The 12215-nt window shown below is 44.2% G+C and overlaps 1 protein-coding gene across 4 annotated transcripts in view; it reads right to left on the minus strand.

Moving 5' to 3' along the window:
* The window catches only part of Znf106 (zinc finger protein 106), a 53754-nt gene that overhangs the window by 3832 nt on the left and 37707 nt on the right, over positions 1–12215 (minus strand). For 3 of the 4 annotated variants that reach the window (XM_070005874.1, XM_070005876.1, XM_070005873.1), the window contains 10 exons: positions 12106–12161; positions 11615–11760; positions 9493–9627; positions 8652–8768; positions 6510–6701; positions 6011–6073; positions 4749–4868; positions 3723–3794; positions 2390–2461; positions 58–204 (listed from right to left, as the gene is read on the minus strand). In XM_070005874.1, coding sequence (XP_069861975.1) covers positions 58–204; positions 2390–2461; positions 3723–3794; positions 4749–4868; positions 6011–6073; positions 6510–6701; positions 8652–8768; positions 9493–9627; positions 11615–11760; positions 12106–12161 — 1120 coding nt within the window. The remainder of the gene's footprint in view (positions 1–57; positions 205–2389; positions 2462–3722; positions 3795–4748; positions 4869–6010; positions 6074–6509; positions 6702–8651; positions 8769–9492; positions 9628–11614; positions 11761–12105; positions 12162–12215) is intronic. The other variant, XM_070005875.1, reaches the window with a different exon arrangement.

The following is a 12215-nucleotide window of genomic DNA, read 5'->3' on the forward strand; positions in this document are numbered from 1 at the left end:
TCTTACGACAGCCAAGACCCTCTGCCTGCCCTGCGAAAGCGGGGCCCGCGGGCGCACCTGCTTGGACCCTTTCCGAGCAGTGAAAAATGCGTCGCAATGCTTCCAGCGGCATTTCAGAGTCTGGAAGTTGGGATTCGTGTGGTCAGTCAGCAGGTGTTGTTTTAAGTGATCTACGACCCCAAATATCAGAGAGCAGCCATGCCACTGCAAGACAGACAGCAAGGGGCCAGGTGAGGAGGAAAGTGGAACAGAACCACCAACAGCACACTGCAGAGTCAACGCGCAAAGTATCCTCCCCTGCTTTTGTCCCCAGGTACCTTGGAAGCGAGAAGCCCGTCATACTTCAACTTATTCTTAGCTACAAAGTATAGCAATACTAGTGGCTATCATATTCATTACCAGTCTAATAAGGAGCCATGAAAAGAAAGACCAGAAAGTCTTTTGGCATTACCAGTCTAATAAGGAGCCATGAAAAGAAAGACCAGAAAGTCTTTTGGCTCTTTGGCATTCTGAAAAGGTAGACATTATATTGTTTTTTTAGACAAGGTCATGTTAATGTGGCTCAGTAAGGCTGACCTCACGTTGGTGGTCTTCCTGCCTCACCTTCCAAGTTCTGGAATTATAGGTATGCACTACCATGACCACCTAACAATTACATCTTGTTAGATAAATATGAAAAAGTTTAGCAAATGTTTAAAGATGAAAGCAGAAATTTAGTTTAAACCACATTGTTGTTCATCTTGCCATCACAAAACTAAATTTTAGTCCATTTATTTCAAAAGGCAAAAAATTTCCTAAAATACAATAAAGAATATATTTAACCATTCTAAGAACTTCTGACCTATAGACTTGGAAATAAAAATGTCTGAAAGAGAAACGCATCTGTGGAAATACATTAAGATGACTGTACCTGCTAAAGAACCTGCCCTTTAAAATTCATTGCTGCTACCATTCCAATCACAATCTTTCGTTTCCTTAAAAAAATCCTGACTTTACTTATAAATGTGGTTGGATTTCATGTATTAGTCAGAAAGCACAAAGGCTTTGTTTTAGCTCTTTCCAACACTTGTTTATGGAAAACCTTGAGACTATAATACTAAACATATTTATTCTAAAACCTAATACAAATCTGAGGCTTTTCTCTGTCAAAGTATTCCATGCCTGTACCTTTAAAAACACAAAATATGCCGGGTGACAATGGCTCACGCCTGTAATCCTAGCTACTCAGGAGGCTGAGATCTGCAGATTGCAGTTTGAAGCCAAACCTGCCAGGAAGGTCTGTCAGACCCTTGCCTTCAACTAACCACCCAAAAGCCAGAAGTGGTAGAGCTCTAACCTTGAACAAAAAAGCTCAAGGACAGTACCCAGGCCCTGATTTCAAGCCCCAGGACTGGCACCAAAGGAAAAAAAAAGGAAAGAATAGAAAATATGTTCCCTATTTCCCTAGATGCATTTTCTATTTGTATATCCTGGCTTTTGTGCTAGATTTTTCTTGCCTTTACTCAGGACTAAAAAAGCAAAGACAGTAATATAAACAAACTGGAAACAATTAGGTTTTGGATAAGCTTAAAATCCAGTTTAAAAATAAAGAGTGATAAATTTATTCCATGAGTAATGAGGAGATTAGGGTTTGGGGAAAAAGAAATTCAGTACCAAAAACTTCTCTTTGGTCATGAGCAATATAAGAATGGATTTTAAAGAAGACTTACAAGAAGTAGTATTGAATTTTTTAATTTTTTTTTTGGTCAGTCATGGGGCTTGAACTCTGGGCCTGCGTGCTTGCTATCCCTGAGCTCTTCAGCTCAATGTGAGCGCTCTACCACTTAAGCCACAGTGCCACTTCTGGTTTTCTGGTGGTTAATTGGAGATAAGTGTCCCACGGCCAGGTACCAGTGGCTCATGCCTGTAATCATAGCTACTCAGGAGGCTGAGATCTGAGGATCACAGTTCGAAGCCAGCCCAGGCAGGAAAGTCTGTGAGACTGAAAGTGGTAGAGTGCTAGCCTTGAGCAAAAAAGCTGCTCAGGGACAGTGCCCAGGCCCTACACTCAGGCCCTATGACCAAAAAAAAAAAAAAAAAAAAAAAAAAAGTATAGCTTGGTATGGTGGCATATGCCAATAATCTAAACATTTGCGAGGTTGAAGTAGGACAATGGTGAATTTGAAGCCAATCTATAATACATAATGAGGCTATCTCAAAAAGATGTAAAACAAAAATCACAAAAATATTTTATTTGTGATTCTAAGATTCCTTGTACTATAGTAAAGTCATACAGCTTAAATACATACACTCAAATACAAAACACTAAGCCGATAATGACAAAGAGCTATAAACTAGCCTAGAGCTGAGTGTCTCTCCCCTTGGTGACAAGAACAGTGTCATTGCTTACCCAACAGCGGTAATTCTGCATCAGATTTAGCCTCACAGCCTGAATACTACCATCATAACAGCCAGTATAAATCTGGAGAAAGAAGTTAACAGGATTAGGCCAACATAGACACAGCCACAAAACACCCTCAAAATAAAAGAAACATAAGCCTAAAGCAAAACCACCTCCCAAGTACTAGAATGGGAGTGTAACTTCTAGATCTACTGGTCAGAACACTTTGAATATGTGTTCTTTAGAGAGCCGATGAAGAGCTCTTGGGGCATGTGACTCCAAATGCAACCGGCAGGACTTGGAGACAGTCATTTATTCTTTTTTTTTTTTTTTTTTTTTGTCGGTCGTGGGGCTTGAACTCTGGGCCTGGGTGCTGTCCCTCAGCTCTTCAGCTCAAGGCGAGCGCTCTACCACTTGAGCTACAGCGCCACTTCCTGTTTCCTGGTGGTTTTTATTGGAGATAGGAGTCTCAAGGTCTCTCCTGCCTGGGCTGGCTTTGAACTGCGATCCTCAGATCTCAGCCTCCTGAGTAGCTAGGATTACAGGCGTGAGCCACCAGCGCCCGGCCAGTCATTTATTCTTTAACTGGGGTAGCTTTGGCTTCTAACTGGTGTTGTCTATCAAGAATCTGAATTTCAAGATGGGCGCCGGTGGCTCACACCTGTAATCCTAGCTACTCAGGAGGCTGAAATCTGAGGATCTCAGTTCAAAGCCAGCCCCGGCAGGAAACTCTGTGAAACTCTTATCTCCAATAAACCATCAGAAAACCAGAAGTGACGCTGTAGCTCAAGTGGTAGAGTGCTATCCTTGAGCTTAAGAGCTGAGGGACAGCGCTCAGGCCCAGAGTTCAAGCCCCACGACCGACCAAAAAAAAAAAAGAATCTGACTTTCATTCTAAGAAAGGGTTCTACTACTAAAAACTTGAGAAGATCCATTTTGACTCAATGACCTAATTTTAAAATAAATCGAGGCTCAGCAGAGAAGTGAGTTAGCTTCTACTTTTAGGCCTGTTCTAACTGTGCCACGGTGGCCAAGTCTCCTGACTCTAATTCTACCCTTCTCTTTGGATCATGACTCTAGAAAAAGTACCACTGTATTTTTTTTAAAGCATCTTAAATATATCTTCTAACTAACGATGGCACTACATTTTTATGGTACTTATATTAGTTATGAGTAGAAATGGCATATTCAACTTATGCTGCTGGGTTGCTCTGTTAGGACAAGGCACAAAGGCAGTTGGCAATGAGCACACTGGGAAGAGGCGGGCGGTAGCGTTATCTGTGGGCAGAATTGTAGGCAAACACGTTTAGAAGCTCACGTCTCACATGCAATCATGACTCACCATGCTCTTATGGATGGTCATACACATAATCATGTCTTTGTGTCCTCCATAGACTTGCAGTCGATCATGGGACTGCAGAAGGAAGAAAAGAAAAAAGAATTAAGGGGTTTATTTCCTTTGTGTTTTTTTTTTTGTTTTTGAACTCTGGGCCTGGGTACTGTCTCTGAGCTCTTCAGCTCAAGGTGAGTGCTCTACCACTTCCCCAGCTCCACATCCGGTTTTCTGGTGGTTATTTGGAGATAAGAATCTCATGGACTTTCCTGCCCAGGCTGGCTTTGAACCCTGATCCTCAGATCTCAGCCTCCTTAGTAGCTCGTATTACAGGCATGAGCCTCCTGTGCCCAGCCCCTTGTGTTTATTAACTCTAGTACTTCAGGGACTTGGTGGTTTAAATTATTCCTGTGGCATTACACTGAACCACCAGTTTTGCATTAATAGAGATAGAGGAATGGAGTCTTCGTAGTAAACCCCTTGCAAGGTGAGGAGTTGGGAACTAGGAATATTACAACCAAAATTACACAGAGGGAGAAGTGGTCAAGTGAAGTCCCCGAGGGTTCTCTCTAGAAACTTAAGCTTAGAAATTCAGATTCTGGCTCACAGGAGCCGGCTGCTTCATCATTATCCAGTATGTTTGTGAACACAGACCACTTGGGCTCCACCCCAGCCTTGCTGTATCAGAAATCCACACCAGCCAGGTGCCGGTGGCTCATGCCTGTAATCCTAGCTACTCAGGAGGCTGAGATCTGAGAATCACGATTCAAAGCCAGCCCTGGCAGGAAAGTACACAAGACTCTTATCTCCAATTAACCACTCAGAAAACCGGAAGTAGCGCTGTGGCTCAAGTGGTAGAGGGTTAGCCTTGAGCTGAAGAGCGCAGGGACAGCGCCCAGGCCCAGAGTTCAAGCCCCACAACTGACCAAAAAGAAAAGAAAAGAAAAAAAAAAAAAAAGAAAACAAACGAGAAATCCACACCAAACCCAGGCAGGCTCTCTTTCCTCACAGCGAAATGCTGGGTGCAAATTCTACCTGCAGTTCATAGACTCGAACAAACTTGTCCAGGCAGGCTGTCACCATCACCTTCCCTAGGATGTTGACCACGGTGACGGCATGGTTGTGGCCTTTATAGATGCGCACGAGCTCCCCAGTCTGCACAGAGAGGAACAGACACTAGGTGAACGGAAAGTCACCCTTACCATTCGTTAGTTCTAAGAAGCCACATGCAAACATATGTAGCTGTTCTAACAGCTGAAGAACTCCCACTGCATTTGCTACCTACAGGAAATTTGTGAAATGTGATTCTATTATAGAATAATTTGCACCGTTGGAAGCACAGTGTGAGCATTCCTAATCTAAAAACCTGAAGCCCAAAATACTCCCAAATCAAAAACTTCTTGAGCACAAATACAGATGTCACAAATGGCAAAAAAAAAAAAAAAAAAAAAACACAACAACAAACCCACAACTCACCTCGTATAAGTATAGGAACAGTAAAAATTCTAAAATTACTGTAGGCTATATGTCTGTGAGATGTAAATAAATGTGCTTAGACTTGGGTCTCCTCCCGAATACCATTGTGTCTATGTAAATATTGTAAAATATCAAACTTCGGGTAATGGCTGCTGGGCCTCTCCCTCCCGGCCACCATTGCTCTCACACAGTCTGTCATGGGACTGCATATGTATGGGGCTCAGGAACTCAGCTTCAGCAAGTGTGTCCTCAGTCCAGCCTCGCAGCTGTTTTTATTGTTCTATTTTAATCTACAAATCATAGACACTTGCCTAGAGTCTCAGCTGCTTGACTTAAAAATCAAAAAGAGGCACTCAAATAAGACCTTCAATAAACTTTGAATCTGTCCTGGATTAAAAATTTCAAAAAGGACAGAATTTCTAAAGGGCTCACTATATTTATCCAAGAGCATGTGTTTAGCAATTATTATTCTTCCTTTCAACAGATGAGGCCTGACTTAAGAGTAGTCTAAGGAAACCTTCAACTTTAATAGGCCTTTTTCTCCCCGGTATGAATATGCCTGTCCTGGGGCTTGGACTCAGGTTCTGGAGCTATCCCTGAGTTTTTCCTGCTCTACCACTTGAGCCACAACTCCACTTATGGCTTTTTTCGTGCTTAACTGGAGATAACAAGTCTTATGGACTTACTGTCCAGGCTGGCTATCCAGCTATATACTTGGATATCAGAATCCTGAGTAGCTATGATTACAGGAGTGAGCCACTAGCACAGGCTTGAATGGGTCTCTTTCGACAGATTTTCTACATCCCACCAACATGGCTTACATGGATGTTGTGAGCATGGACTGACTGGTCACTAGAGCCGCTGAACACAAGGTCATTCACCACCTGCAAGAGAATGACTCAATGACTCAATGCCAGCATCTCAGTTTCCTCTAACATGTAACACACACTGGGCAAATTGTAACTACCATCTGATTTTCAAAGGAACACAAAGGTATGAAATAACGTATTTAGCAAACCAGTTACGCCAACTGAATCTTTAGATCCTGGCACTAGGCACGTGATGAAGTGACCATGCACTGGTAGGTTTGTTAACTCTAGAAAGAGCAAACATAGCCAAGAAGGGCATCAGATCGTACCCTTGCCCCACACAACAACACACTTCACTGTTTCTCAGTGAGTAGATTAAAAAGTACTTTATCACTCAGTGAACCAGGCATAAATAAAAGCTCTGCAAACTCCTAGCTCTTCTCCAGTCCTAAATAACGTGCATGCCAAATGCCACTGAAAGCGCTTGTACTTGCTATTTCAGGGTACTCGCCTTCATGCAGAGAATGGTTTTGCTGTGGCCCTCCAGAGTTCGGAGGAGCAACCCGTTGCGTGCGTCGCGTACGCTGATGGTGCAGTCATAAGAGCCCACAACCAGCAGCTTCCGGGCCCCTTCCTGAGCTGTGGCTAGACAGCTGACCGCCCGAGGGCCGTGGCACTCAAAGATCTCCAGTCGCTTGTTGTTCTGCAAAAGCAACCACCACATAGAAAATCAAAGGAACTCATGCTAGACCACTTCAAAATCAACCCCAAACGCTACCAACCCTCAAGTCTGAGACTGGTGCTCAAATTCTCAGAGCCACTTGGAATCCTGACCTCCCCAGTCTGCCACACCCCTCCCAGGACCTCCTTCAGACCCCATCTAGTAGGCGCAAACTCTCACATATCAATGACTTTAACTTCAACCCACAGCATTCTAATCCTAAAAAAGAAATGGATTCTTCCTTATGCTCTTTTCACTTTCCTGAAATTAATGTAAATACAGGATCAACCTTTCTTCACATTCTAGTACCTTCTTCCATGCAACAGACCCAGGAACTCTTCCTTTTTTGGTGCCATCCAAAATATATGCCGTCCTGTCATGCCGTCTCCAAAAAAATCTCTATGGAGAACTACTTTATTAAACTATTTTTGTCAATCCTGAGGCTTGAACTCAGGGCCTAGGTGCTGTCCCTACACTCCTTTACACAAGGCTAGTGCCCTACCACTTTGAGCTACAGCTCCACTTCCAGTTTTCTGGTGATTAATTGGAGATAAGAGTCTCACAGACTTTCCTGCTTGGGCTGGCTTTCAACTGTGATCCTCAGATCTCAGACTTCTGAATAGCTAGGGTTACAGCATTGAGTCACCAGCACCTGGCTCTAAACAATTTTATTACGTCTCAAACTCTGCACACTTTTGTTACTCTGATGCTCTTGTTCTGTGTTATCTCTTATAACAACATTACGGAGATTTTATAGTATCTTCACTAATTACCCTTCTGTGATGTATTCATATTCTCAAGTAACTTTGGCATCTGTTTAGAGTATGTCAGAGTATTCAAATCTGCTCTTACGTTTCTAACAAGCAGAAACCACAATGCACTTCAGAGCGTCCCTTATAAGTTCCAGCTGCCAGGCTGGGAAGGTGGCTCAGTGGTAGAGCGCTTGCCTTGCATGCCTGAGGCCCTGGGTTCGATTCCTCAGCACCCCATAAGCAAAAAGAAAAAAGCCGGAAGTGGCTCTGTGGCTCAAGTGGTAGAGCGCTAGCCTTGAGCTGAAGAGCTGAGGGACAGCGCCCAGGCCCAGAGTTCAGGCCCCACGACCGGACACCCCCCCCCCAAAAAAAAAGTTCTAGCTGCCATGTAAAATAGGGAAGACACTCAACATACTGCTAGAAAATGACCAGGGGATATGGTGCTACTAATCAGTAATAAAAACCATCAATTCTACCTTACATCTTTCCACTTCTTCATCCTTCCACATCCACTTCTGTGGCAAAGCCTCATAAATGTTCTTCCTGCCTCTACAGATACCAACCTTTCCCAGGCTCTTCAGCCCCACAGTGACTTTGACTTTCTAGAACAATAAAGTGAATCCCAGCTTGTACTGTAAAGCACACAATAATTCCAATTACCGGAACAAAACACAGTAAGACCCTCAAAGACTTCCTAATCTAACCCTGGGGCAGAGCACAGATGTCAATTTATTTATCAATAAAGAAATTTACCTTTGCCTTAGTAAAGAATGAAGTCACATGGGTGTTAAAGAAAACCTCTACAAAACAGGCCATCCTCAGGATATACAAATGACACTGCTATACACCATGGAATTCAGAATCATTTCTCATGGTGTCATGCTTAATATGAAACAGACTGGTCTAACCTATGACTCATTACTTGGCCCCAAATCTTCAGGCTTGCTTCCACTAGTATATTAGTTCCACTGTGGTCCTGGCTCACATGAGTCTGAGCAGACAGAATGGAAAGTTTGCTTCAGTTACATCAGAAGAGAAGAGGTTGTGAGTAGCAGCTAGTTGTGTTGTCTCCTCATGCAACACAACAGCAATGCAGGTTGGATACCTCTCTCCCCCTCCCCACCCCATGCTCATTCTTTCAAATCAAGGGAATCCAGCCTTCTCTCCCCTGGACACTAACCTTTATGTTGAAGGTGACCACCGTGCCATTTGCAAGGCCTGCGTAGAGGACTCGCCACCTACTATGAAGGCAGAGAACTCGGTCTTCCAGCTGTAAGTGTTCCATGCACTCTCGGGTCTGGAAAGAAAAGAAAAAAAAAAAAGCACATCTAAGAAGCAGAGGGCAGCAGCAAATGAGGTGCGAAAACAAGTTCTGCACCAAGAAGGAAGAAAACATGGCAGCTTGATTTTGTAGAGAACTATTCTGCATCTTTTTCCTCTTTGAACTATGAGGCCAAAGACCACCCCTCCCACCCAAGGCCCTAGGTAATCATGAAAAAAATCCCACAAATTTTAATAATGATACATTTGTTTCTAAGAATGTAAAAATCCTTCAGAGGGACGTACAGTTGCGTCTTAGTCCTGTAGTTAAATGAACAAAAATTAAAGCTGAGGCTGTATTTGGTATTTAAAAGGGGAAATAGTGATTATAGTTGTATGTATTTTTTCCCCTTGTGCTACGTCCACTTCCAGTTTTTTGCCGATTTATTAGAGGTAAGCATCTCATGGATTTTTCTGCCCAGGCTGGCTTTGAACCTCAATCCTCAAATCTCAAGCTCCAGAGTAGTTAGGCCAGTCTCCAGCCTGCAGCTCCACTAAGGATAGTGAGAAATGGGAGTAAATACAGAAAATGTACTTTATGTCTAAGTCTCATAGCACACAGCTATCAGTGTGTTAACCTAGGTTCAGAAACAGAAAGAACAAAGCGAAATGGGTAGAGTGAAGCAGCTAGGCGCTGCCCGCTCCTCACAGTAAGTAGCCAGGGTTCAGTATAGTGACTTCATTTCTCGGGACACACCCACCTTAGCATTATAGCAGCGAATGGTGTGGTCACTGGAACCAGTGTAAAGGGCTGCGTTCTTCCCAGAGGTCTGGGTGACCAGCAGGCAGTTCACTTTGGAAGTATGGCCCTCAAAGACACCAGTACATTTCCGACTCTAAAGCCAAGCACAAGGCAGACCGTTACCGTGGGATACAGGCTGTTCTCAGTGAAAAGGTGCTAAAGCTTTCAGGTCGTGGCTGCCTTTTCTCGGTGCCTACAGTAGGCCACACACACAACATGGGCTAACAAATCTTTAATCAGTCACCTGCAGCTGTCATTAAAAATAAAGAGGAAGTGCTGCTGTGGCTCAAGTGGTAGAGCGCTAGCCTTGAGTTGAAGAGCTGAGGGACAGCATCCAGACCCAGAGTTCAAGCCCCATGACTGACCAAAACAAAAACAAAAACAAAAACAGTGGTAGAGTGCTTGCCTTGCATGCCTGAGGCCCTGGGTTCGATTCCTCAGCACCACATAAGCAAAAAGAAAAAAGCCGGGAGTGGCGCTGTGGCTCAGGTGGTAGAGCGCTAGCCTTGAGCTGAAGAGCTGAGGGACAGCACCGAGGCCCAGAGTTCAAGCCCCAAGACTAGACCCCCAAAAAAAGAACACTCAGGGCAATTCACTCTAACACAGGAGAATTTTAGTCAATGTCAGGGGCAAGATTCTCTTAATAAATGGATCAAGAACCTTGCAAATCCAAACTGTAGCTAATTACTCAGGAAAGTTGAGAATGTGCCACGATATTAAAAACAAAAACAAAGAACAGTGATCCTAAAGTTTCTTGGCTACCATTGTTGAACAGAATTAGTTTTTTTGTTTTGTTATCTATGTGGTTCTGAGACTCAAATCTAGGGATTCATGCATGGTAGGCAAGCACTCTACCACTAAGCCCCGTTCCCAGCCCCAGAATTAGTTCTGATATATTTCAAATTCAAAACTTAAAGGTTCACTCTTTTTTTGTTGTTTTTGGATTTTTTGATCGGTCGTGGGGCTTGAACTCTGGGCTTGGGCGCTGTCCCTCAGCTCTTCAGCTCAAGGCAAGCACTCTACCGCCACAGCACCACTTCCGGTTTCGAGTGGTTTATTGGAGATAAGAATCTCATGGCCTGCTGGTGGCTCACGCCTGTAATCCTAGCTACTCAAGAGGCTGAGATCTGACGATCTCGGTTCAAAGCCAGCCTGGGCAGGAAAGACTGTGAGACTCCTATCTCCAATAAACCACCAGAAAACCGGAAGTGGCGCTGTAGCTCAAGTGGTAGAGCGCTCGCCTTGAGCTGAAGAGCTGAGGGACAGCGCCCAGGCCCAGAGTTCAAGCCCCACGACAGACCAAAAAAAAAAACTATAAGATATGGAAACAAGAGACCTCTCTTATTTTTTACTGTATAGTCTATTTTTTGATGATTCTGGCTTCTTTTCCTATGTATGGTGCATTCAAGTGTACATTTTTAGAAGAGTTGGGGGGAGGAAAAAAGGGTGGAAAAGTGCAGCAGTGGAGTTCACTGGACATGGATGAGAGTGAACTATACAACTCAAGGGTAGAGATGGGAAGGAGGGACTCAGAGAGAATGAGGGAACAGAAGACACTGTATGAAAGGAAATGTACTCATTATCTGACTCATGCTATTGTAATCCCTCTGTACATCACCTCTATAATAACAATGAAGTAAATTAACAACAACAACAACAACAAAGGTTCACTCTTATAAAAGTAATGAGCATGGGCTGACCCAAGTGTGTGGCTATAGAGAAGCTCTGCTCTCGTGAAGAACTCACACAGGGGAAAACGCTTCCTCTAACAATTCCCCAACCTTCCGTCTGACCTGCTCTACTGGTGCAATCCCATCCACCTTTGCCACAGGCCACGGCACAGAGACAAAAGCACAGGACCTTTTCTGGTGGAGAGAGAGGCACCAGACAGGTGCATTTTGCAGGACAGGTGAGGCTGAGAAGACCCAGTGAGAGAGAGCGAGAGACTCAGCCCAGGCCGCCCCTGGGAGCTGCTGGCTCAACTGCACCTGGAGTCATTCCCTCAGACAGCCACAGACCTGCCGGCAGGATTTTCTTAACCTGCCACCAAAACCACTTGTCAAAGCGTTACATTCTCTTACCACTAAACTATAAACCCGGACGGTTGTATCCGCGGAACAGGTGTACAGTAAGTTCCCAAATATCTGTATTGCATTCACTGCTGCTTGGTGGCCCTCGAAGCTTCCTTCTGTAGGCTCATCATCCTCGCCTGGCTCTGAAGATATTTCTAGAAAACAACAACAGTTTCCCAAGACAAGTAAGTGTGCTACAATCTGAAGAGATGCTCAAAAGTCAGAACTATATGCCAGGTGTGGTGGTACACGCCCTCAATGCTGACTATGCGGGAGGCAGAGACAGGGGGAACCCTGCTCACTAAGTAGGAGAACAGAAAAGGGAATCAGAAGATGTGAGCACAGAAGGCCAGGACTTGAAGACCTGGCGGCGACCAAGGCCACCAGCCTTCTGGTTCAGCCACACCTGACACCCAACACCCGACACCCAACACCCCAGCTCCTGTGCTGTAAGTGAAGATTTTTTTTTCCCCATGGCTACTTTTAAATGGAGCAATTACCTGAAGAGTTTTTTGATCCTTTTAAGGAGGAGATCACAGTCTGAGTTTCTGCCACACTTTAAAATAAGAGCAAAAGTTCTCCTTAGTGTGAGAGAACAAGACAGGGAGCA

This window comes from Dipodomys merriami, unplaced genomic scaffold, assembly GCF_024711535.1.
Source record: "Dipodomys merriami isolate MVZ:Mamm:240054 unplaced genomic scaffold, mDipMer1.0.p SCAF_69, whole genome shotgun sequence".
Classification (NCBI taxonomy): Eukaryota; Metazoa; Chordata; class Mammalia; order Rodentia; family Heteromyidae; genus Dipodomys; species Dipodomys merriami.